At 38.7% G+C, this 27,475-nt stretch overlaps 1 protein-coding gene across 3 annotated transcripts; it reads right to left on the bottom strand.

The window, feature by feature from the left end:
• Positions 1-8,483: 8,483 nt before the first annotated feature.
• hyal6 (hyaluronoglucosaminidase 6) lies at positions 8,484-25,723 on the bottom strand. Of its 3 annotated transcripts, XR_006096104.1 has the most exons (5): positions 25,499-25,723; positions 16,507-17,476; positions 16,319-16,408; positions 13,897-14,434; positions 8,484-8,918 (listed from the first exon to the last, which is right to left on the bottom strand). XR_006096104.1 is itself a non-coding variant. In XM_042410818.1 (4 exons), the coding sequence occupies exons 2-4, from the start codon at positions 17,440-17,442 to the stop codon at positions 13,949-13,951; spliced, it is 1,512 nt and encodes a 503-aa protein (XP_042266752.1). In that variant the 5' UTR covers positions 17,443-17,476; positions 25,499-25,723; the 3' UTR covers positions 13,892-13,948. The 3 variants fall into 3 exon arrangements, 1 of the variants encoding a protein (XP_042266752.1); XR_006096105.1 differs by lacking the exon at positions 25,499-25,723 and having other exon boundaries at positions 16,507-17,743; XM_042410818.1 differs by lacking the exon at positions 8,484-8,918 and having other exon boundaries at positions 13,892-14,434.
• Between the last annotated feature and the right edge of the window lie 1,752 nt (positions 25,724-27,475).

Below are 27,475 nucleotides of genomic sequence, written 5' to 3'. Positions count from 1 at the left end.
ACCTATAAATCACCTTAGTGCGATTCAGAGTTTTAAATCAAATTAAATACATTGTTAGTCACATTTTTGTCAGTGATATCTGAGTCCCACAAGATGAATCCTAATTATTTTGGTGACTTCTTGCACTGACTATTTCCTCTTAACCACTACTTTTGTCTATGACAATATATTTTAAAAAGCTACTGGTCAGATATGCATGAAATACGCCTTTAAATAAAGTTTTTCCTTTTAGTCTTTTGACAGATTTTCAGATGGTCCTATTGATGCCGGGTGGTCCACCACTTAGTCCAAACATCTCAACAACTATTGGATGGATTGGCATGAAATGTTATTGTTCCCAGATGATGAATCTGGTAACACTTTATTTTACAGCTCCTTTAATTTTATACTAATTTCCTGGAAATCTTCTGAGTAATTTGCAGGTATTAAACTGTTCAGGGGAGGGAGGGGGGGGGTCTGTTAGGTTAGTTTAGTTGGCAATTTTTCTCCAACCGACAGGAAAATACTTAGTTTTCAGTGTTTCATTTCCCATAATACCAAATTACATAACTCTTTTCAAAGAAATGTCCAAAAAATTTCCAGTTACACAGCAGCTACTTTTATTAAATTACTGAAAAGACCTAATGTGATAATGTTGGGTTTATCATGTAAAAATATAAACTGAAAACTGCCAGTTAAAGAATCGTCAAGAGTCTCATTTATTAAGAAATTTCAAAAAAAGATCCTCCACGTATGAACCCAGATAGTCTATAATGAGTCAATAACCTAAAACCAACTAAACCAACTTCAAACTTTCTTCAGGTTTTTCTTATATTTGTACCAAAAGTCCCAATAAACCGTTAAATACCTGCAAGTTGCTCAAAAAAATCCATGAAATGAGTATAAAATGAGGAGCCTGTGAAGTAAAAAGCGCTCCTAATGACTTTGATGATGATGATGATGATGATGATCTCCACTGGAAATTTTGTCAGATTTTCACCTTCTTTGTGTCCTCGTGTTCAAACATTGCTGTTAACAATGTTTCAAATGTCAAAAAAAGCTTTTGCACTTTGAAAGAAGTCTCAAAAATCTCTTTTTTTATTAATTTACATGACCGAGCACAAAGACACAGACGTCTTCTTCAGTGTGAACAAACCACCTCAGATATTTCTACCTGCTCAGTGTGACCAGAGCAGCAGCTGCTGAAGATGCTGATTAGTGCTGACTCATGTTAATTAGAGACACCCAAAACAACGACTAAACCAAACCAGCAAAAACTAAAGAACAAAAATGAAACAACTACAGTCTGATGTAGAACAGCAAACAAAAAGCCTGCAAATATACAAAAATACAAATATTCAAAAATACAAATATTTCAAATAAACAAAATACAAATATACAAATATACAAAAATACAAATATACAAAAATACAAAAAACTAATATACAAAAATACAGAAATACAAATATACAAATATACAAAAAAAACAAATATACAAATATACAAATAAACAAAAAACAAATATACAAAAATACAAATATACAAATATACAAAAAATATAAAAATACAAATATACAAATATACAAAAATACAAAAAAACAAATATACAAAAATACAAATATACAAATATACAAAAAATATAAAAATACAAATATACAAATATACAAAAATACAAAAAACTAATATACAAAAATACAGAAATACAAATATACAAATATACAAAAAAAACAAATATACAAATATACAAATAAACAAAAAACAAATATACAAAAATACAAAAATACAAATATACAAAAAATATAAAAATACAAATATACAAATATACAAAAATACAAAAAAACAAATATACAAAAATACAGAAATACAAATATACAAAAATACAAAAAACAAATATACAAAAATACAATTATACAAAAATACAAAAATACAATTATACAAATAAACAAAATACAAATATACAAAAATACAATTATACAAAAATACAAAAAACAAATATACAAAATACAATTATACAAAAATACAAAAAACAAATATACAAAAATACAAAAATACAAATATACAAATAAACAAAATACAAATATACAAATATACAAAAATACAAATATACAAATAAACAAAATACAAATATATAAAAATACAAAAAAAAAAACATACAAAAATACAAATATACAAATAAACAAAATACAAATATACAAATATACAAAAAAACAAATATACAAAAATACAAATATACAAATAAACAAAATACAAATATACAAAAATACAAATATACAAAAATACAAAAAACAAATATATAAAAATACAAATATACAAATAAACAAAAACAAATATACAAAAATACAATTATACAAAAATACAAAAAACAAATATACAAAAATACAAATATACAAATAAACAAAAAAACAAATATACAAAAATACAATTATACAAAAATACAAAAAACAAATATACAAAAATACAAATATACAAAAATACAAAAAACAAATATACAAAAATACAGAAATACAAATATACAAAAAAACAAATATACAAAAATCGAGAAATACAAATAAACAAAATACAAATATACAAAAATACAAATATACAGTTCCAGTCAAAAGTCTGGACACATTTTCTCCTTCAGGTGAACAGGAAAGTGTGTCATAACTTTTAACTGGTACTGTACATGATAATACACTCACACAAACGAATAAATATGTAAATTATTTTAATAATTAAAATACTATGTGAGTATATAAAGTATGAATGCCTGCATATGGAACAAAATAAAGAAATTACATCTGAAGTGCAACCATCAAGCTGCAGGTCATCATACACTGTTCATAATATCAGAGGACTTTATAAACAACTTTATTAACAATCCTCCTGTAACACAACTTAAAAATACTTCCAGATATGGAAAGCAAAGATTAACATGAGGAGAAAACACAAACGAGAAACTGATTTTGTTAAGTTAACCCTTAAACATCCACTCTTTTTATAGAATTTTCACCTATTTGGCATACCCAACTGGAAAAGCTTCTAACAGAAGAACTGTAAGGCCGTGATTCATGTATTAGGCTTCATTTGATAAGTGACATCTTCTAGTTTCTGGAAATGTGTTTGTTTAGCATGTGGCTAAAACACAAACAAAACTACAGCAGTTCAAATAAGGCTCAAAAAAGTGTTTTTTGGTTCTCATTTATAATGAGTCATATTTGAATAACAATAATTAGGACGTGCTTTATGCCAGAACTATGCAGAACACCATAAACCTTCTACATCTTGTCAACATGTATAATATTCCAGACCTCTAGGCCTAACCTTATGGGAGCTAGGGAGTTTTTAGTTTGTGGTGTCACTGGTTTCCCCGAATCTCTCCAGTCATCTCAAATTGTGCCAATTGCTTTCACTCATTACTGCGTGATGCTACTGCTTACAACTGGCTTAAGGTGGATGTTAAAGGTTAAGCCCCTTTTCGACCCAAAGTTCCAGGTACTTTGGAACCAGAGGAACTAAACATGGATCTTAAAGTCTCTGTTGTTCATCCTGTTTGCATCTGAGGAACCAGACAGATCCTGCAAATTAGACCCTCGAGGAATTAAAAAATGACAGCAGTGCTTGAAATATTTACACGAGAGGAAACAACAGCACAGATTCGTCCTGTTGTTCTTTGTATTTACTGCGTCTGTCTCCACAGTAAATCATCTGCTGAGTGTTTGAAGGTTTTATTTCTGCTCCCTCTCTTCATTCACTCTCTAGCTCGTTCGCCTTTTTCTCCCTTTTTTCTTAAAACGAGTCAGGAAGCCGACAACAAAACCAACTTTACTTTAACATTAACAAACAAAGAGAAATGTCCTCCAATTCATCCTGAATTGATACTGGAGTACTTCCTTGTTTTGTGAATGAAGCGGCACACATGTTAACCCCGCCCCCAAGGTTCCTGTACTTTAGGAAACTTTAGTGTCTGGGGAAAGTTCCTGCAGCGGAAAGGCGGTTTGAATAAAACATCTAGAAAACTGCTGCTAACATACTGCAGTTCACACAAGTTTCATCTCCAGTAAATACACAGATACATTTCAAAACTTTAAAAAATAAAATAACCCATCTTCAAAGGACAAAGCTTCCTGATACTTCCAGCACAACTGTCCCACATTTCCACTTTTACTTTTACAGTTTTATAATCTCACTGGCAGATTTTCATGACTTTTACTGAGCTCATGCATGATCCTGAACTCTCACGGCAGATTCTGGACTCTATTTAATTAACATTTTATCATAAGAATCCAAACTGAGCTGCTTCAAACGGCTGCACAGTTTCCTCCTTCTTATTCTTTCTCTCTTTAAGTCTCTTAATCTAAAAGAAGCCAAAAGAACGACATTTAAATATTGAACAAAAACAACAACTAGTCGAACTCGATCTGCAGATTGTGACTGAATTTAAAATGTTTATCGTTCTGCAAAATTCAAACGTTCAAACTGAGAGTCATAGAAGCTTCTCCATCTCCTCAGATCTACTTTGTACTTGAATTTAGAAACCCAGTAGCAACTGATGTGTTTTCCAGTTGATTATTTATCAGTCTTTGCTTACAGGAAGTGGAGCTGGTTTAGATGGTTTGGTAGGTGAGACGTTCTGTCCAACTGGATCTTCAGTCGTCAGTGTTTAGACCTTGTAAATTTTTTGTATATAAATGTTTATTTCCTTTTTCCTCCCGGCCTGTAATCAGAAACGGCAGATGAAGGTGATGAAGAAGGCAGCGGAGAGGTGATAAACAGCTGCTAAACAGCCAATCAGAGCTACAAGACTAAAAGCTGGTCACAGATCGCAGAGCCTGTTCATTTATTCAGCAGCAGCACTTCAGGACGATGGATGTATTTTGACAGATTTTGTCACATAAATGCAGCGTCCGACCAGCTGCTGGTGTTCAGCTTCAGGTAGCGAAGCAGACGAGTGCCAAAAGAGATCAGAAACCTTTTTTTAATGCAAAAAAACAACTTTTTTACTTATTTTAGTTATCAGTGTTGACAATACATTGCAAGACAATCTCCTCGGGATTACTGATTAGGAAAGAAACTATCAAAGAGAAAATAATAATAATATGATAATAATAATAAAAGGGAAACAAACAGCTAAAAAAGCAGTAATAACCATTCAGAAAGAACAGAGCCTGCGTACAGTTATGTAGAATCATTTCTTTCCTTATATGACAACCATCTTCCCAGCTTTTTACAAAGAGATCTTTTTTCATTTTCACCTTCTATGTAAGATGCTCCATCACCAGTATATCATCTATAATTGACATCCATTGTTTGCTACGGGGGCTGTCAGACTTGAGCCAGTTTTGAGCCAGCCACCAGGAGAATCTTAACTACAGAGACCAAAACCGTTGTTTGTACCAGGCTGTAAACATGTTTATTTCTGCTGTAAAGTTGGACATTTTAACATGGGGGTCTATGGGGATTGACTCGCTTTTGGAGCCTCAAGTGGTCGTTCAAGGAACTGCAGTTTTTGGCTTCATTTTTCAGCCCCATAGGTTGCCGCTTGGTCTCAACGAGGGGAGTCACATCCACCTGCTACATGACGCACTTTCCTAATTTGGACATCACTCCTGGAGTTGGGGGTGTTCCCCAGAGATAAAGCTGAACTAAAGACCCAAATGAAGTGCTCCCAAGGGAACACTTCATGAACACTTATTGTAACACTTTAATTTTCTAAAATTAAAAGCGTAATAAAAACAAAAACAGGATTTTTAAACCTCTCTCCACTTTTATTCGAATACAAATACAAATGATTTTGTTGCCTCAACAAATACAGATACAAATACAAATACTGGGCTCTCTGCACACAACATTATCTGTTTACTTTTGATTTTAGGTGTGATAAAATATCAAATTAAATTCTTCCAATTGAATTCTCTCCATCTCGGAGACTGTGGAGTATTTTGGTGTGTTTTCCACAAATCATACCAAACTTTTGCTTTTCAACTCATCACTCTCACTTGAAAGACACATCATGATGTCACAAAGGTATCTTTCTTCTATGTCTGTTTGTCCATTTCTAACACAGTCAGACCTGATTATTGTTCTCAGTCCGTCCTCACTGTTGCACACAAAAAAAAACATCTAGTCCAAAATGCAGCTGCCAAAAACTCTTACAGGAAGTAAGAAGAGTTGAGCAGCTAACACAGATTCTGTCTTCACTTCATTGTCTCCCATCTCACTCCGGTCAGATTACAAAGCTGCTGCTTATCACCTACAGAGCTCACGCCAGCATCATCCTATCTGGCAGAACTTCACAGACGCTCAGCTCACAGGATGCAGGCTGTGTAACCATCTCGAAGATTAACAAGCAGTCCGGAGTGTTTTCATACTGAGCTCCACTACTGAGACCTTTTAATCAAGACTAACAACCATCTATTTTCACTCGCCTGCAGTTAAATAATTAATCCCAATTTGTAAAAACCTGTATTTAGCACTGGTTTCTGTTCTACCTTGAATTTTAATCTTTGTTATTTATTTTATCTGTAATGTGTAATACTTTCTTGTAAATTGATACTGGAACTTCTGTGGTTTTATATAAAATAATTAAACTTTCTTACTTTTAGCTTTACAAGTGTGTGTTTTACTTCCTGATAACAAAGTGTGCCAGTGCAACTATTTTACCAACCATTTTGGTCAATCAATAAAGTCGACTAAATTGTCATGGATGGATTTTCTCCCTGCAGAAATTAACTTTTATAGAATAAACTGAAACCAATGTCACCCTGAGAGGAAATTAAAGTTTTCTGCAGTGAAACCAACTATTTTTCCTCTTGTCAACAAATCTCATGTTTGGATCCAAACCAACAATGAACTGACCTACTAACAAGTATTGTGTGTGTATCAAAGCCTGATATATCGTATTCCTCCATTGTTGTCCAGAAACTATTAAAAACCAACCAGCAGCTCCAATATTTTGAAGCTGAAGTTCCTCAAAGTACCACCAACAGCCGCTAGCTGCTTCAACTGACTCCCATTCAAAAAGCTTCAACTTCTCTCTAGAAATACTGAGTCAGTCATTGTTTTCAACGAGTCATTCTGGTCTCAATCTCTAGATTCAGGTCCTCTAATAAGTTTGCTGGTGGTCATTTTGGGAATTATTGCTCCATTGATAAGATTTGTAGACTTATAGTAGCTTTGATGTCTGCCGTGTGTGCGTTGATTGACAGCTGTGATTGACAGTTGGCTCCAGGACTCACACTGAGTCAGACTATTGTTGCAATATTTCACCAAGTTTAATGTTACTTCATTATTGTTGTGGATATTTTGAGCGATGGTCAGCAGTGGAGAAAGGTGCACACATGACTTTTGATGTCTCTCAATGCTGAAAACGTTTATTGAAAGCACTCGGCCAAGTGGAGAACCAAAAACAGCAAACACCAGAGTGTTTTGTTCGGATGCCGTCTCTTTCCGTTCTGTCCTCTGAAGGTCCGAGTCCTCGTCTTTATCAGCCTACAATATGAGCAATTAGTCTGATTGGTTCACTAGTTTCTAAACAAGGGACTGCACTTTACCCGTGACAGTTTAAGTCACGTTGGATGTAATTTCAGCAGTTTTGGTTTGGTTTTGGTCTGACTGTGTCATCCACCCATCTGTGTTGTTTAGGGAAGCCTCCTCTGACCTTGGTAACCATGGAAACGCTGATATATCCTCTATCAGAGAGGTTTCTGCCTGAAGTCTCAAGGAGAAGATATCTTAATCTCTGATTAAGAATTACAGTGTGACCTCAAAGCCAAGCTTGACCCAATGTAACCCAATTTGTGACCTCTAAAGATGGAATATTCCATAACAATTATGACACCTGCCCTGAGTCTGAGGTAGCGGGACGTGTTTCACCTCACACTCCTCATCTGGAAGGTTCTGGCTCCAAACAGAAAAGATGGCGCCGACCAGAAGCTGCAACTCTGCTCTTCAAACGGGCTCCGATGAAACCAACAGGTGACATCACACCTCGCTGCCTCCATCTTTATATACAGTCTGTGATAAATACTCACTAAAGCACCAAATGTGTGTTAACTGTACACTGAAAATAATCCCTAACAAACGCACTATTCCTGTTTGAGTAAAACTACAGTCACCAGATGTTTGAGGAAATTACTGAGCCTGTAAAAAAGCCTGTATGTTTATGAGACGAAGTTATACTGTACGTCTTCAGTGGGAACCAATGGGCTTTGAGCTGAGCACCACAGACGGGGAAGTCAGAAAGTACTGAGAGACAAACTAACACAGTGTTGGTTTTGGTCTTTTTATGTGATTTATTGACAAGAAGAAAGAAAGTTCATCCTTTAATGGGCTAAAATATGCAAAAACACAGTTAGGATCCTTTAAATTCTCTGTCCCGTAACATGCAGGGTGAAAAATGTTCTCTGACAGACTGTTGCTGTCAGTTTGAGGGGAAAGTCACGCTGAGTCTCCGCCAGCTGCTCTGCAGACAAGCAGAACATCCAGAGTGACTGCTGACTCGGAGCTACAGCTGATTATGGTTATTAGCTCAAGTACAGGAGGTAACTGAAGTCTGGGAGTCGCAAAATTACAGGTGTTTGGTTTCTGTTTATTTAAGACATTTTGAAGAAGTTTATTTTATAAAATGGATACAGGATACACTGTTTTAGAAAATGTTCAAACAGTTGACAGGAAACAAAGTGTACGAGACTTTCACTGGTAACATAATTGTCAATGTTTGTGTTTAGAAGACGAAGAAAAAAGATCCGAAGACATGAAACTGAGACGACTGTGAACCGCAGATGCTGTGAGATTGTTTACTTCCTCAGCTGTCAATCATCATAATCCGATAATAACAGCGACAGAGAAACGCCGTCGGGTTGAGTCAGCTTCAGCTCCGCCTCGGTCACGTGATGGCTGGCTGTGAAATCTGGTTCACACACTTCTGGAACTCTGATGATCTTCTGACTTTTCATTTGCTGCCACCAAAAGGGCAAAATGAAAGTCAAGTCAATTTTATTTACAGCACCAGTCAAAAGTTCAGACAAACTTTCTCAGAAGTCCAAATTCCTAAATAATTAATTAAATTAATAGCCAATTATTTTGATAATCGGTTAATTATTTTGAGTCATTTTTTAAGAATTTTTAAATGTAAATTGAATATCTTTGGGTTGTGGACAAAACAAAACATTTGAGGACGTCATCATGAGCTTTGAAAGACAGTTATTGACATATTTCACCATTTTCTGGATCAAACAACTAATTGATTATGAACATTATCATTATCAAACTTCCCCTTGCACTTTCTTTTACACATCTGTAGCTAGTTGATTTTAAAGTAATAAATTAAAACTGATGTCTGCCTTGATGGAAGAAAATCTAAAAACTTGAGGTAACCGGTGACGGTGAAAGATGTTTGATGGAGGCGTGAAGTCTGAGTGTGATTATTATAATATTGTGTCAATATTTTTAAAAAGAAGAAAACCAGGAGTGAACGAAAGTTGTAGGTGGGTTTGATGCTTCATCAGTCCGGGCAGCGTGACCACTGAAATCCACTAAAACCAGTTTAATTGTGTTTTTACTGGACACATTTTTCAGGGCATTTAAAATATTCTGAGTCACTGCGTTTCTGTTCCCAGAAACTCATATTTATATCCAAAACATGTATCATCATCAGGTTCACCAGAAGGTAAGTAAGGAAACATTTATTCCAAGGTTGACAAAGATAATGACTGAGTAGTATTGCAGTAAAAGTACATAAGTATTATGAGCTTGATGTAGTTAAAGTATTGCAGTAAAAGTACATAAGTATTATGAGTTTGATGTAGTTAAAGTATTGCAGTAAAAGTACATAAGTATTATGAGCTTGATGTAGTTAAAGTATTGCAGTAAAAGTACATAAGTATTATGAGCTTGATGTAGTTAAAGTATTGCAGTAAAAGTACATAAGTATTATGAGCTTGATGTAGTTAAAGTATTGCAGTAAAAGTAGTGGTTTGGTCCCTCTGACTGATATATTATTATATATGACATCATTAGATTATTAATAGTGAAGCATCAGTGTTAGAGCAGCATGTTACTGTTGTAGCTGCTGGAGGTGGAGCTAGTTTACACTACTTTATATACAGTTAGCTAGTTTAGTCCAGTGGTTCCCAACCTAGGGGTCGGGCCCCTCCAAAGGGTCAGCAGATAAATCTGAGGGGTGGTGAGATGATTAATGGGAGAGGAAAGAAGAAAAAACAAAGTTCTGATACACAAATCTGTTTTCAGTTTTTGGACTTTTTCTCTAATCTTTGATTTTTGCTGAAATATTGGATCATTTGAACATTTATTGAAATGAAAGCATGTGAGAAGTTTAGAGGGAAAAATCACTATTTGGTGGAGCTGTTAACAATTCATAGACATGTGAAATGTGACCCCGACTACACACTGCTTTTTGTAAGACGTCAAAAGACAAAAAGGTTGGAAACCACTGGTTTCATCTTTAACAATGTGTTGTATTTTAAAAGCTTGTTATATTATCCATTGTGTCAAATCTTCATCTGAAAAGTAACTAAAGCTGTCAAATAAATGTAGTGGAGTAGAAAGTACAATATTTCCCTCTGAAATGTAGAAAGTAGCATCACATGGAAATACTCAAGTAAAGTACAAGTACCTCAAAAATGTACTTAAATACAGTACTTGAGTAAATGTACTGAACTTAACTTTCCACCGCTGCTGCAGCTTTTTCTCTCCTGATTCTTCACCTCAGTGTATCTGCTGATCTACCAAGTAAAGATCACTGCTTTCTTTTCCCAAAATTTTAAATCTCATTGAAATCCTTTTTATCTGAGAAGGTCAGGGATACTGTGGCTCTAACATAAAAACATCAAGATTTTAAGGCACATAGTCCTCAGCTACCTGCCGGTAAAAACATTAATAACATGCAGCTCTCTGATCCTCCAGCAGCAGCAGATTAGTGATGAAGCTCTAAAGCTTCTGTTAAATCGAGCCGATAAATACCTTGATTTATAATCAGCTGACTTCAACACTTTGTATAATCCATAGTTTACTCTTTTTTTGACCGTTTTTACTTTTAACAGGCTTGAAACACAAACTTCCAGTTGCAACAGAAACGTCTCCTCCCTCCTCTAATCACCTAAAACAGTGTTTGACGCCCCGCCGCTCCTCCCTTTCCCGTGAGACAAACAGGGACTATTGTTAAGTTTTGTTGAGTTGTTTGGTTGTTAAGTCGCTGCTGCTGGCTGTGACTTATTTGACTTAAATGCACCAAATTGCAGATTCACTCGGTAGGCTGATGAAGTGTTGGCTGTGATGTCAGTCCCATTAAAGAATCATTATCCCAAATTAAACAAATTACTGTGACTGTAAAATGTTTTCTGGATAACTTTTTTTGATTTATTGAGTGTTTTATGAGGTTTTTATAGAAGTGGGATGTTTATTGTGTCCTCCAGCTGGAGGAAATGGACTCAGCCGATCGCTCAACTTAAATAAATGATCAGAAAAGTAAATGATCAGTTCATTCTGCAAAAGACACAAACACAAAAAAACGCACACCAAAAAAGCAGCAACAGACAAAAGAATTTGGGAGGGATGAACGACTGCAACATTTTAACCGACCGTGACGTTAGGTAAACAAAAACAGGCATAATAATCATTTTAACCTTGGGCGTCTTCTCTGTACTCAAACAAACAAGTCACAAAAACACTGAGATCTCTGCTACAAAATGAACACCATACAAAGACAACAAGCGGCCACCCAGGATGTATATTATTCTAGTCCATGGATATCAAAATAGCCTTTGTCTCTCTCAGGCCCAGCGCCAGCATGAAGTGACTGAGGGGGCTCATAAAATAAAATGAAGTGATTTAATCCTGCAATAGCTTCAGAAAGGCTACAACAACAACAACATAAGGCTTCTGTTTCAAAATCAAAGACTGCATTTATTAATCTGAGCAAAAATCACTCAAAATCAGCAGGGCGGCATCGAAACATCTGTTTGCGGCTTGCAGCTCTCTCTCTCAAACAAACAAAAACTACAAACAGTCATGTGTGCTGTTATTATTCACGTACAAATGAAAGAAAAATACATTTGTCTCCAAACTTATTTGGTCTGCTGCTCAGAGCTTTAATAAATACACTACTAATTGCAAACAGGTTTCCAGGTGGACTGGCTGACAGGACGGAAATCCTCGCTTAGCATGATGCTAACAACACGTTAATACGATGGGAAATCCCATAGGAAAATGGCAAAGCTAGCAGAGTTAGCATTACACTTAAAACAATTACTAGATGTGCACACAAAACAGGAGCATTTCCAATCAAACAACATGACAAGACAGAATTAAGACATGATGAACATACATGTGCGGTGAGCTAAGCTACACGGGAGAAGTTTGCCTTTCTGCTAGAAAGCCTTTCTGAAGGCCCTGGAGGATGATATTTGGTCCCACCCACTATAATCAAAATGTGATTGGTTAATTCACTCGTCACTTTCTGAACAAACACACACACACAGCTATGGGGGCTAATCTCCACTTACACAATGTAGTGTGACCAAGCAGCAACCTCCAGGGCTGTAAAATGAAGCCAAAAACTGCAGTTCCTTGAACGACCACTTGAGGCTCCAAAAGTGAGTCAATCCCCATAGACCTCCATGTTAAAATGCCCAACTTTACAGCAGAAATAAACATGTTTACAGCCTGGTACAAAAAGCGGTTTTGGTCTCTGTAGCTAATTTCCTCTTTCATGACAACTGTACGGGGGTGAATTTTTTTATAACTCACCCGTTTAAATTTTATTAAGCCGTAAAGTTCTGCATAATGAAGGACATGGCTGCTTTGAGTGACAGGTCCGCCAGCCGCTAGGTGGCTTGTTTCAGCCATTCGGCCCGCCTCTTTGCTCATTTTTGATTGGCTGGGAGTTAGGCAGCATCACGCACTGCCAAGATGGCGACGGCCGGAGCGGCTCACTTTGAGCTTCAAAACCGCTCTTCAGAAACCAACGGGTGACGTCACGGTAACTACGTCCATATTTTTATACAGTCTATGAGTGTGATGTATATCTGTTTTACGAACTGGACATCTGTTCACTTCCAGTCAACCAGCTGTCAACTCTACATTACCTTCACGTCCGCCTCACAGTCACTTCACTTTTCACAGTAAATTTTGTAAATATTGCAGTTTGTAAAATGGATATACGTCACACTACATTGAATGGGCCAGCTAACGTTTTCTCTGCCTAGAGACAACAAACAAACAAAACAATCTGATTGAATAATTCTATTTTCACAGTTTCAGGACAGTAACCCTTTCAATTCTGAAGCAAATTTGATAGAAAATTAGGCTAAAATTAGAATTAGAAGAAAATAATTATTAAATGAAAGAGATTAAATATAACATTTAAAATGCTGATATGTTTGGCCTTCTCTGAAGCCCTGAGGTGCAAAATAGAACAACATGTTGTGTTTTGTGAAATGTTGTTGTGTTGTAGCATTTAGTTTGTCAAACAGATCAGTTAATCCTCATCCTAAAAGCCTGAATGGAAAGCTTGAGAGGTGCAGCAACAGGCAGAAAATAGTCGATCGATTTACAGAGATTATAGAGAAGTTTTTTAAGTTTCTATGGATGTTTTAAGACTTGTTTAATGCTGTGAAACTTGTGAATCTGTCTTAAGCAAAGGAGGAAGTTACAAACTTTTCAGTCGACCTTTTTCAGCCAAAAGGGGTGTTTCTGGTGAAATATTACTTCAATTAAAAGATTTCGATCAATTTCAAAATAACCACAAAGACACACAAGAGCTGATTTTGAAGAAGTTGGAGGTTTTTCCATTAATTTCATGGAGCAACATCTAGAGGAACTGCAGCTGATCACACTTACAGTAAGGTTTGGCTAACACTCAGCTTATTATTATTATTATCATTATCATTATTATTATTAGGGAGCTGCTTATTATACCTGTCTGTCGTCCTGAGGAGGAGGAGGGGGTCCTAAAAGTACATTTTGGTGTCTACAGTATCAGACACCTGATAATCAGACAGAGTCCCAGGAACATGATGATGCAGAGACAAGAGAAATGGAGGGATAGCAGGACGAGGACATCTCCCAGCAGGCTGTTCTCCCGGGGGTGAGGCAGAGGGATGGCGGGTTGAGGCGGGACAGGAGGAGGAGGGGCCGGTACCTGGGGCACCTCGCAGTAAACACCTGTCCAGCCCTGGTAGCACTGGCAGGTGAACTTGTGCTTCATGTCCAAGATGTCGTGGTTGTTGAGGTGGCCGCTGACGTGGAAGCGGGGGCCCCTGGGCGTCGGGTTGCGGTGGATGTTGAAGAAGCGTGGGTTCAGGTGCAGGTAAGCGCCCGAATCCAGGCTCTTGCGCACGCACCTGCCGTTCTTCTTGCACAGCGCTTTGCTGCACAGCTTGGCAGCAGAGGTGACGTTGATGACGTAATGTCCCAGCTGACCGTCGATGTACTTCTTCACCGTCAGGCAGTTCCTCTGGAGGAAGAAAGAGGTAAAAGACCTTATCATAAAAGGATCATACCGCTCATTTTAAACACGTAAGTACATCTCGACATCATCTCTGCATCTTTTACACCATACAATTAGTTCTTTAGATTGGTTTCCTGCCTTCCAGGTATTGAGTTTTTGTTTCACGCACAATTTAGAGATAACAAGTTAAAATGTACTGTGGGTAGGTTATCATTTTACAAATCTTTTGTATATATGTTACAAATGTTTTTAAACTAAGGGATCAATGTTTGTTATCAACTGAATGTGATGTAATGTCATTGTCATTTTGGGGATACATGTTGGTGAAGAAATCCTGCTCCTAGGCTAGTTGAACTCTTGAACCTGTTTCTATCTGAGGATTGCTTGTTGACCTCTGGGGTTAGCTAGAGATATCTTTGTCTTAAGCCTGCTGTTTTAGAGACTGTGTGGAGGTTCCTAGACAAGCTAAAGTTGAAGGATGTCCATGTTTGAAGTTATTGATTGACCATGAGGACCATACTTTTTGTAAGAAGGTGTAATGGTTTGTGGAAGTGTCCATTTAGGGACCAGACTGTTTTTAGCTTTACTTCTGGAGAGGTATAAATCTGTCTAGTTTGGGTTCACAATCTTTAGAGAAAGGGCCAGCTGTACAACATGCTTTCTCTCCAAAAATACAAGATGATTGTATTTTTGTTTGTATAATTATTACTGATGATGTGATGGATTGTACAGTGTCTACAACTGCCTCAACAAGTAACAATGTTTAATACTTTCTTTATTTCTCCATGTGCCTCTTTCTCAAGAAAATTTCCACAACAGTACTAAAACACTTATCATTAAAGACACATACAGTCAGTTTACCTTACAGTAAGCAAACTGTTTAATCCATTCTCTACATAGTATTACTTTCACAGGGATATTTTGTCACTATCCGGTGATGATTATGAGACAGACTCCACTTTTTATCTTTTGGATTTACAGCCAAGTCTTCTGTAAACAGGATGTAAAAGAAATCCACACTCACCAACAGAAACCCTGACCACTTTCACGCATAAATCTGATGCTTTGTGTCCTGGTTTTTAACTGTCAGAGTTTGGTCTGAGAAAAAAAAAAGATGCTATTTTTGGGAACATTAGATTCTGGAGGAAAGAGTAATTATGTCTGCTCATATGTTTCAGAGTCAGAAATCATGAAGCCTGATTTTAAGCACAGTGACTGCATGAGATTTATAACATTAACACTTGTTCCTTAATGCTTTGTGGGTTGTTTTACATATTTGTAACAGTGATGAAGGGTTCCCACACCAGGTCTTGAACCCCAGTCCCCCAGACCACAGACAGCTGTGCAAACCAGTCAGTCAAAGGGTTAACCCAGCTCGTCTAGTCATCTGTGGTCGTTAAACTACCCTCCTCTCCTTCGGGAAGCACATCCCCTGCGTTTCAGCTTTTTCCGGCTCCATCACGTTTCTGTGGGCGATGCGTCTCCAATGGCATCACGGTTTAGCCATCCCACTTCTGACACTAATGTCACAGCAGAGGAGGGTTCCCACAACGGGTTTCCGATCTCAGTCCCCCAAACCACAGACAGCTGCTCTAACCAGTCAGACAAAGGGTTAACCCGTTGGCGGAGGGCCAGCGCATCAAGTCATCAGTGATCATTACATATTGTATGCATTTATAATGTAGGGGTAGTACTATAACACATTGAACATTCAGTTCAAGCAATCACTGTTTGTTTAATCTGATTTTAAATTAATTTAAAGCTTAATGGGGGCAACTTTTTTGAATTTAGCTTTGATATTTGTGCATGTTGGTAAATAAACTCCACATTTGCACCTCTTTAATCAGTTCTAACTCATCAGTTTATACAATATTTCTTGGTTGTTGTTACCTGTGATCGAGCGTACTCTGATGATCCCCAGAGGATGACGCCTGATGCTCCCAAGGCAGCGCTCTCCCCGATGGTATGAACAAGGTCACTCTGAAACAGAGACATGGGGACATTTTTATAAGCATGTCTGGTGGGCGCATGCTCTAAGGTAGTATGATCCATCATAAAAGTATTGACTGTAAAGTTACCTCTGAAAGAACCACAAAGGTGTAGGCGTAGAAAGGTCTGGAGTAGACAAACACGGGCAGTGTGAAGTCCATACGGGCGATAGACGCAATTCTCATGGCTTCTTTGACTCGATAGTGGACGAACTTGACAGTGTTGGTGGAGGACTTGAGCTCGTAGTCCAGGTAGATGGACGGGTATAGTGCCGTGCTTTCCCTCCAGAGCCACATCAGATGATCATTACGGACATGCTCGACATTCGGGCATTCGCCTGTGTACCGTTGCGGGTGCTGCTTATACCCGTAGTTGTAACAGTCTGGAAACAGGTAAAACCCCCACAATCCATCTGGCCTGCGACCTTCAGCCAGGGCCAAGGTCAGGTTCATGAAGTTCAGTCCGGCCCTCTCAAAATTTTCCTTTGCTTGCTTCTCCACTTTGCTCTCTGGCCAGTTCGGGTGAAGTTTCCGGATCTGTTCCTTGGACTTGTTGCGGTAGATGTCCTTGGAGCCCCAGTTTCGAACCCACTGAGGCCTCCAGTTCTCCCAATCAATGACGCCCAGGCCTCGAAAATCCTTGTGGGGGATCAGCTTGTCGATGTCAGCCCGGGCCTTACTCAGGTGTTTGGAGATGCTCTGGTTCTGGGGCAGTCCACCATTGATAGGGAACCCGGAGTTGGAGTAGAATGGGTAATATCCCAGGTGGCTGTGATAGAATATGGTGACGTTCGGTCCACTGAGGGTTTCATTGAGGTTTGCTACGATGTCAAAAACGCTTAGGTCCAGGTCCACCTTGAATCGAAGGCGACAGGACTCAGTCGGAGCGTTCCAGACTACGACAAAAGGCCGGTGGGGGATCAGAGGTGCTCGGGCTGGCTTCACCTGGTCGCCCCAAACTTCAAGCTTCACTCCAACGCCAACCCACAAGGCCAGCGTCAGGAGACGGAGCCCCATCAGCGCCATAGCCCCTGATTCCTCATGGAGCAATTAGTGGTTCCTACACAAGCACAAGATAGAAATTACATGTTTGGAGAGAAAATAAACACATTATAGGCTTCAGTGAGCAGAGATAATCAGACAGGCCTGTGGGAGAACACATGAATGATGATCACTGAAGTGAACGCTCCAAATACCACAACACGACCAAACACAAACCCCCTCTGTTCTCAGAGGGAGCAGAACTGTGATGAAAAGGATGCTGGTTGAAATCCTAAAGCAGCAGAGTCAGTGATGGGGATAAACTCTCCTCTTTCCCTCATCGTCAATCAACACCCAATAAAACTCAGAGACACTTAAAGGACAGTTTCACAAAATTTTAAGTCTGTCTTAAAACAGTCAGGAGCCTAAATGAACAGTGAAACCTGTTGCTGTAATCATTCCTCCTATTCATACTGACCATTACAAAAATGTATTTAAAAGTTTATCTGAAGCTAATATGAAGCTTCAGCATCCAAATGAGTCAAATCAAGTAGATATCTTTCAACGTTACAGTCTTTTTAGTGCCAAAGTTCCTCTTTTTGTTACTATACTTCCACCGCAGCTCAACAGGGAAACACTGAGGAAACACAAAGAGGGAATTTGATGCTAAAAAGACTGTAAATGTGTCAGATATCCACTTGATATGACTAACTCAGACTGCTGAAGCTGAATATAAGCTTCACAGAGACATTTAAATGCATTTTTGCACTAAATGAAAGCACATTTGAAGGATCTTTTAACAGCCAGCCATGAACAGGAGGAATGATTACAGTGAGGAAAACCTCTTTCACTGTTCATATGGACACCTGACTGCTGGTGTAAGACACACTTGAGAAATTGTGAACCTGTCTTTTAATCCACTGTCAGAAAGTCCTACTAGCAGCTTCTGACAGTAGTATAAGTGTCAGCATGACTGACTTCATTGATGCTTTCTGATTTCATCCATCAGAAACATCTCAGAGGTTGCTTTAGTGAAGAACCCATCTACTGCAGCTTTTCCCGCCATGATTTTATCTCACAGCTAATTAGGTTTTGTGGGAAAAATGTGCACTTCTCAGCTCTTATGGTGGCAGTGAAGAGATTTAAAATGTGGATGCCATCTTCTTCCATAGCTTCATAGCCTTCTACTTAGCTACATCCAGTCGTAGTGGAATCAGCTAGTCGGTATGAACGAACAAACTGAACAAACTGTATATAAAGTAGTTGAAACTAGCTCCACCTCCAGCAGCTACAACAGTAACATGCTGCTCTAACACTGATGCTTCACTATTAATAATCTAATGATGTCATATATAATAATATATCAGTCAGAGGGACCAAACCACTACTTTTACTGCAATACTTTAACTACATCAAGCTCATAATACTTATGTACTTTTACTGCAATACTTTAACTACATCAAGCTCATAATACTTATGTACTTTTACTTAAGTGGGATGTTTCATGCAGAACTTTTACTTGTAATGGAGTATTTTTGCTGTGTTGGTACTTTTACTTAAGTAAAGGATCTGAATACTTCTTCCATCACTGCCTAAGCTACAGTACACACACAAACATGTTCAGTCTCTTTGTTGCTCTGCCTTTTATTTTCTTCTCTGTCATTTTTCTGTAAACGTTCCTTCCAGCTCTTTATGTAAGAGCCCCCCACTCCTTCCCCATCTAATTGCCCTTGGCGCCCCCTCATATGCAAGTAATTCATATTTCAGTTTTTCCAATGTCGGGGGAAAAGACATCGTGACCCGGCTCTTGGGAAACATGGCCACTGAGTTTGCCTCCAAGGACACCACGGAAAATCTCCCATCATTCTCCTTGCAGGATTGTAACCAGAGCACTGGAGCAGGAAACCACTGGTGGGCTGAGGCTTCTCCGACCATTTCAACTCTTCATTCATCTGAGGAGGCACTGGCCTGGAGCGGATATTTCCTGACGACTTTACTGGCACAAGAACTTTATGATCGCAGTAATCTTGGAAGTAGATCAGTGAATAGAGATCTGGGAAAGACGCAAAGGAGGACTCGCAGTTATAGTTGCAAATAAATTGTTAAAATGTTTCCTTTAAAACATTTTAAGAAGGCTGCAATTTATCAGAAAGTTAGTTTTCTGTCCAGCTCATTTTAGGAAAGCATTTCTTCAGGTTGTGTGTCTCATACCAGTTTCATAATCCTCCCAGCTGGAGGGTTTTTCTGGTGATGCTGATCCAAGACAAACAGAGTGCGGTGAAGCCACTCAGGCTGTCCTCCAAACCACCGAAAGACCCGGAGCCTCTGGAAACGGCGAAACTCCAGACCACAAGAAAGACCCCCCAAACTGACGGAGGAGACTGGGTTTGATGTTTTGTCTCAGACAAACACAACGAAACGGTGAAAAGCAGCTGAACTCTGCTAATTGCATCCAGATGAAGGAAATGGGGTTGAACTGTCCGTGTGAGCGGCATCGTCAGTCAATCAGTCCACCACAAACATGCATTGATTACGTGTAATGGTCCTCTGCACTATTTTATCTCCAGCCTCTATAATATGTCTCATACCATTTAAATTATATGGATGTTAATACATAGATTAATGATGGATTTGTGCCTTTATTTATGCTTTGTCATTGCACATCCTTGATATGTGACAGTTTGGTGCCATTTGGAGATAGATAATGTTTATTGTATGATAATACTGCAAGTCCTTAACCTTTCCTTTTTGACAGAATGGGTTTATTATGGTTTTCACTGCAATATGTTCCATAACACTGTAAGATTTATGAAATATATAGTACTTGTGCTCTTACTTCATATTAAGTTATTTTCTGTTCTTGACCTTTGGAGAGTTGTTGCTATAATGTATAAAAAGATTTATTGGCTTTGTTTCCTTTGTGTCATTCTGTATTTTTCTACTCTTTCCAATGTTTTTTCTCTGAATAACCTGGATGGTGATGCATATGCTTGGGGTTAGTTCAAGGTGCTCATCAGTCAAACTCATTTCTGTAGTCATCTGATTGGATGATTGAAGCAGCTCCTATGTGTATATATGGTTGTGATGCTGCCCGTATGCCTGATGAAGGTCGGATAGACTGAAACCTTGTGATTGCAGGAGTATTCAAACAGTATAATTTTGTTAAAACTGTGTGGGACTTTTAGGATGAAAACCCTGCTGATGTAACGTTATCTCAGGTATAATTTGGGGCTGCTGGAGTATAAATTTCCCTAAATCCAATAAGGAGAATGAAAGAGATCACAGCTGTTTTCGATTGGTTCCCTGCACGGTTCAATACTGAGTCAACATCTTCAAAAACTCTTCACACTCACAGTCAGCTTTACCAACACACAGCTGGACACAACAGCTCATTTTACACACAGAAGCAGACACGAACACAACCACTCATCAGACACACTGAGATAAAAACAACAGGCAGCACATGAGGATCTTTTTATGGCCGTCTGTGAACAAACTCTTTAAGTACCGAGAATCTCTCGCTGTAGCACAACGCACAACTCCTCAACATGAGGACAAATCTGAAGACTGACAGACCTGCCGCGGTGCCTGTTATCTGAGTTTTATCTGGTGGTGTTTTGGCTGCTGCTCTGTGTGCAGACGTGTTCATGTTGTTTTCAGGGGTCTCAGGCTGCTCCGGATTTAGTCTCTCATTCATGAGCAGCTCATATAGTGAACTACGGAAAATATGAAGCAAACCTTGAATTAACAGTTAATGAGCCAATGTTAAAGTCCAACAAGCAGAGACAGAGTGACTGTCATTTTTCAGCAACACTACACATCATGGTGTGTATGTGTGTGTTTGTGTGTGTTTTGTGTGTGTTTTAGGATCTTTAAAACCACAGAAACTCTGAGTCAGACTGCTTATTTGACTCCCAACATGTACATAGATTATGAGTGTGTAGGTTTACAAATGTGCCTGCAGGATGAGTCTGTGTTTATGTGAGAAAGAGCGAGACGGTTGTACATAAGTGAGCTGATCTAACATATTATAATATATTATTCTCCAGGTTTTCAGGGACCTGATCCATAGCAGACACATGAGAAAAAAAAGATACCAATGGTCGTATTTATCAAACATGTAGAAATCACACTGAACTTAAAAATATACTCCAACCTCGTCGTCGAGTTAAGACTCATTTATGAAGCGTGACTGCTCTGACTGTCAGTAAGGAGGAGGATTCCTCACAGAGAGCGAGGCGTCGCTGTTTTACGACACTCAGAGCCACAAAGTAGAAACTATGATTACGTGGTGAGGTTCTCCTACATAGATGCTGTATATACACAACATTCAGCCTTCATAGTCTGTAAAAAAAGCCACTCACAAGGGTTAAAAACATAAATGTAGCCTGTTAAGTAAATTAAAAAAGTAGGTTTAGCTGTGTGAAATCAGCCCCGCTCAACCACATTGTTTTACAATTCCCATAATATTGCAGCATCTATATCAGCCCAGTATGAAAGCGTGATATACACCTGCCAGTCCACTAGAGGGTATCGTGTCAGTGTCACGTTTTGTTTCGCCTAGAAGTGAAAAGTACACGCGTGTACAACTTTCAAAGAGCCGTGAAGTGGCACAGTTCTATGTAAGGTGACAAATTTCCATATTCAGAGGTGGCGGGTTGGGTGGATGGATTGATCCTAACTTGGTAAAAGTAGACTCCCGCCTCCAACAGTGAGTTGCAGGACAGATTTCAATCAATCAATCAATCAAATTTTATTTATATAGCACCAAGTCACAACAAAAGTCATCTCAGGGCACTTTTCACATAGAGCAGGTCTAGACCGTACTCTTTAATTTACAGAGAACCAACAATTCCCCCATGAGCAGCACTTGGCGACAGCGGTAAGGAAGAACTCCCCTTTAACGGGTAGAAACCTCAAGCGGAACTGGGCTCTTGGTGGGTGGCCATCTGCTTTGACCGGTTGGGTTGAGATTTGAAAAACCGTAACTACAATTGGTGGTACTGCACCTTCATACACGCATGTACTTTTCACAGCGAGGCAAAACATGACCTTGACATCATGTGAACAGCCTCTTTAGCCTAAATAATAAGATTTAAGACCTTATATAAACATTTTACCTGTTGTAATGAAGTTGAGATTCACAAGGAACTGCATGACCACAAATGCAGCTGAAATGTTCATGAATATATAATGATCCTCCCACACATCACGTACCGTCTGACAAGTTGGGGACATGTCAATAAAACCCTGCTACAGCCAATAGAATCCCTGCACAAACAGACAATAAAAACCCTCGACAAGAGGCCACAAGGATACCATCATAGCAATATTTTGAAAAAGCACAATTTACTAAGCTGGAAAAACATGGTTAAATACAGTCGACTGTGTCTCATTTTCAAGGTGTCACACATTATGGCTCCTCCACCACTTACATCACATTAAAAACAAGCCAAACTAGTAGAGCAACAGCTTCTTACTCCTAGAAGACAAGGTTGTTTTAACCAATCTGCTTTTTCTATCAGATCAATTTGCTGCAGCACATAAGAAACTGTGCCAACTGCCATTAATTCTCCATAATATTAAGAGTCTGGTTCATTAGAAATCAAACTTTTGGACACAACAACATCAAGGTGTTTTCGTGTTGTTTGTTGTCTTATTTGTCATTATTAAGCTTAGCTGTTCCTGCTTATCATAGGCTCTGTACTAGGGGTGTGCCCGAATACAAATACATTATTCGGCAAAGCACAAATAGTGGGGGGTTTTTTACGAATATTTGTTTCATGCAAATATTTTTTAAAATTATTTGTTTTTGGGAAGAAAAAAACAAAACATGTCAAATACCAGCGAGCAGGGCAGTTATAGTCGCTATCTCAGTGTCTCTCCTCTGCTCCGCTGTGACGTCTATCAGCAGGTCTCAGTGAGGGAATGTTTTTACTCCTCTTTCTAAAAGTTGGACAAAAAATGCGTCACTCTGAGAATTTTTGGCCAGTTATTGAAATGAAAGCATGTGAGAAGTTTAGAGGGAAAAATCACTATTTGGTGGAGCTGTTAACAACTCATAGACATGTGAAATGTGACCCCGACTACACACTGCTTTTTGTAAGATGTCAAAAGACAAAAAGGTTGGAAACCACTGGTTTCATCTTTAACAATGTGTTGTATTTTAAAAGCTTGTTATATTATCCATTGTGTCAAATCTTCATCTGAAAAGTAACTAAAGCTGTCAAATAAATGTAGTGGAGTAGAAAGTACAATATTTCCCTCTGAAATGTAGTGGAGTACCTCAAAACTGTACTTGAGTAAATGTACTAATCATCAAGATGTTGTTTGTTCATATTGTGGCTGTAAAACATTAAATATGAGAGTTTGTGTGACTCATGTGCGTCCACATATATCAGATAAAATGTACATTTTCAGCTCAGTTTGCTACCAACAGAGCGCCTGTTGGATGCTCGACAGGTTTCATCTGAAGGTTTCATCACTTTCACACACACACACTTATTATATCTGGTTCATTTCCCCGGCCTCGGTGGAGTCTTGATTATGTTCACGTGTGGTTTTCAGGCTGCGGTCTCCCCTGCTGCAGTTTCCAGATGTGATTTTATGATTTTATTAACACCAGCGTCCAGACACTTCACTGCTGCAACAACGACAAGCTGCGTTTTACATTTTACTTTCACAGTTTAGTCATTAAGCCCGTCTGTCCTTCTGTCTAATTTTTTAGTATCTCAGATGTCACGTTGTTGATTTAATTATCTGCATTTCACACACAAATAACTAATGTACCTTTTTGTTACAGCTAACCCTTAACCAAAGGATTATGTTTATCAACTCAAAGTATACTTACTTGCTTGTTCTACTGCTTTTTTGACCGTATCACACTGCCCTCATCAACATAATCATTCTGAACATCTACAGTAACGGTAGAAAGCTCCAGAACAAAGCGAGTCAGTGGATCTTGAGTTGAGATTGTTCTGTCAGCTATGTCCTGCTGTTTGCTGTTGTACATACAGATCAAAAGCAGAGAAGAAGAAGGAGGATCACGCTGCCGCAGGAGTTCTGTGGACGTTTTGATGCTATCACGTGTTGTGACTGCAGCCGCCAGCGTCCACAAAGGTGTCGGGGGGAAATTCTTCTTCTGTGTTTGAGATATGCTAAGTGATGCATTATATCTCTTCATGCAGCATGGAGAGAAAGTCACAACATGGATGTTCAGAGGGTCCGCTGTTATACAGTCATGCAAACACGTAATGCAGGAAACCCGGCCCAGACTTGTTACTACGTACACACATTTACCTTGTCCTTAATCATCTTATATTCATCTATAGGTGTGTTTCCATCCACCCTTTTTTATGCATTTTTTCAATCTACACATTAAGCTGGAAATTCATAAGTTGAAATATTGCAAATAAACAAGTAAATGATATCATACAGGAAGCGTGAGACTTAAATGTTCCCGAAGCTTCCGTCCGGCAAGAGAGACAAAACACGGTGGCGGACATATTTCATCTGTCAGCTCTCTTCTTCGTCTTTGGGCAGCGTTCAGTACGTGTCTGTATAACCGACGCAGAGCTGTTTATCAAAACGCTCCCAACAGCAGGAAGCTGTGATGTCAGCTGTTTGTCCATCATGCTCTCCGTCACCAGGGATGTGACTGTCACTCTAGTAATTACATCATCGCGTTGCACCGTCTCCTCCTTTTTTCTTTTTTTCTTCTTCAGACCTTCCTCTGTGCAATAAATGACTCTTCATCTACAGTTTTAATTCATGTAGCGCAAATTTTAACCAAGCACAAAAAGAAGAAAATGTCATCAACAGAGCGACAGAGGAAACACTGTTTGGCCAAAAACAGCTTGACTACATCCTCAAGCTAAAAATAAAATCCACACAAAGATCATGTTAGCAGAACGCCATGAAAACCCTCTAATAAAAGATTATGTAACCAAATGAACAAAACTTTAAAAACATTTAATAGAATTAAATTAGATATGGAAAGACTGATGTACTCACTGTGACCAAATCTGCCATTTATGGTTTGATGACGTAGAACATTTCAATAAGAGGACATAAAAAGAGTTTTATAATAAAGAGGACGTACCTTCCTGTCACAGCCGACCGTGCTGAGGATCGAGGCCTCCTGTTGGATGATCTTCTTGTCTCTTAGTGTTTCAAACCTCAGATATAGAAGCTGTCTGTCTGATGAGCTGCTCAACTGTCACTCTGACTCCGTCCCCCCCTCTCTCGGGTCCCCATCGGGGGCTCTCGGGGCAGAGATGCCCCACTATTGTTGGTTTGGCCCCTCCTCATCTTTAGCCAACAGGTTTCCCACCAAACAGCAGATAACAGGCTGCAGCACATTTTAGGGTCTAAAGACATATTGTAAAAGTGCATAAGTATTAGCAGCAAAACATAGTTAAAGTATTAATTTTCACTTTCAAGGCCTGATGACTTATCAGAAAGTGTAAAAGCCAATAATTGTAATAAATCGCTAAATACTTCCAGTGAGCCTTCACAGCAACATGGATCTACTTTGTTTTTAATGTTGTATGAATGTCTGGAACATGCTGAACAGATTAACATCAGAAAAGTGGATCATGCCAAATGTTCTGAGAAGTGCTGAGAAGTTTAAACCACAAAGAAAGTGAGTGAATGTGATCACAAATGTGCATACGTTAACCAGAATAATATTGACAAACAGACAAAAATCTAGAAATAAGAACATCTGTTTTGAGAAGTTTCTGTAATAAAATCAGATTTCATGTTTGCCAGGATTGAAGTGATGCCACGGTAACGGGTCCAAGCCCTCCACACAGTGTGCAAAACAACCCCTCTGACAATTACCGCAATATTCAAAACAGAAAAAGCTTACATCAGCCACACAATTATGCTGCGAACACATAAAAAATTTATTCTGGTTTGGCACTTTTTATCGCTCAACCAGGTCCAGTTTTCAAACCTGAAACTGCCCCGTTCCTGAGCTGACTCATGACCCACAGTTACCTCAAAATCCAGTCTGGACCTGACATGGTGGAACACAATGTGCTTCACAGAGTCTGAACTATACAATATACAATGCAAATAAAACATCAGATGTAAGTAAACACAGTTAAAACAGACAAAAACCATAACTTAAATAAGTTAGACTGCTTAAAAGTGATCAGTTAAGATGTTCCAGCGTCTCAGAGCATAAAGGCTAAAAGCAGCTTCACCAGTTCTCAAGGAAACCAGTTGGCCTGTTCCAGATGACCTGAGGGGTCTTACTGGTTCACAGCACACAAGCATGTCAGTAGAGCTTTAAAGGGATAGTTCAGATTTTTTGAAGTGGGGTTTTTATGAGGTATTTATCCTTCAGTGAGTGTATTACCTACTAATGATGCACAGGTCGACCTCCGACCCAGATGTCTGATCTCGCCACAGAACTTTCTGACCCAAACAGCTGATCTGCAGCGCAATACAGTGTGCGGCATGAGTAGAAATACAGAAGTTCTAAAGTTGAGAAAATGTAGTGCCAGAGGAAAGGGCTGTCTGACGGCAAGGTGAAGCGGTGAAAATTTTATAAATATAGTATACAATACAATGTCAACCCCCATCTACTGCAGGTAATACACTGACTGTAGATAACTACCTCATACAAGCCCAGTTTGAAAAAATCTGAACTATCCCTTTAAAAACGAGCATTCAAATTTTAAAATCAATTCTAAACTTTACAGGAAGCTGACGTAACAACCTGAGCACAGGTGTGATATGCAGCTGCAGCCGGTCCTGACTGTAAGGCCGTATTCAGACCAAATCAGGCGGCGCAGCATTCAGCCACAGGGTCCAGCGGAGGTGTGCGGGGGGGTGTGGGTGTGTTTATTTGTGCTCTAGAGTGTAACCGCTGTGAAACAATCAGAAAATAACGTTTTATTGATCTGATTCACCGACTTTCTCGCTACCAGCTCTCTTCATTCACTCTCTACCTCGCTCGACCACAGCTGCTCTCTCTCTCTTTCTCTCTCGTCTTTTTTAAAATGAGTCGAGAAGCCAACAGCAAAGTCTAACTTTACTTTTAACGTTATCAAGCGAAGGGAAATGT

The sequence above is a fragment of the Thunnus maccoyii genome, chromosome 5, assembly GCF_910596095.1.
Source record: "Thunnus maccoyii chromosome 5, fThuMac1.1, whole genome shotgun sequence".
Taxonomy (NCBI): domain Eukaryota; kingdom Metazoa; phylum Chordata; class Actinopteri; order Scombriformes; family Scombridae; genus Thunnus; species Thunnus maccoyii.
Note: the sequence above shows the minus strand (reverse complement) of the source record. Positions and strands in the feature narration are given on the sequence as shown.

What these genes read in the sequence shown, in the direction of transcription:
- hyal6 (XM_042410818.1), bottom strand. Translation starts at nt 17,442, where the DNA reads ATGGCGCTGATGGGGCTCCGTCTCCTGACGCTGGCCTTGTGGGTTGGC. An exon ending in CCTTTGTGGTTCTTTCAGAG is followed by an intron (nt 16,409 to 16,506) that starts GTAACTTTACAG and finishes TCTCTGTTTCAG; the next exon opens with AGTGACCTTGTTCATACCAT. An exon ending in CAGAGTACGCTCGATCACAG is followed by an intron (nt 14,435 to 16,318) that starts GTAACAACAACC and finishes TTCTTCCTCCAG; the next exon opens with AGGAACTGCCTGACGGTGAA.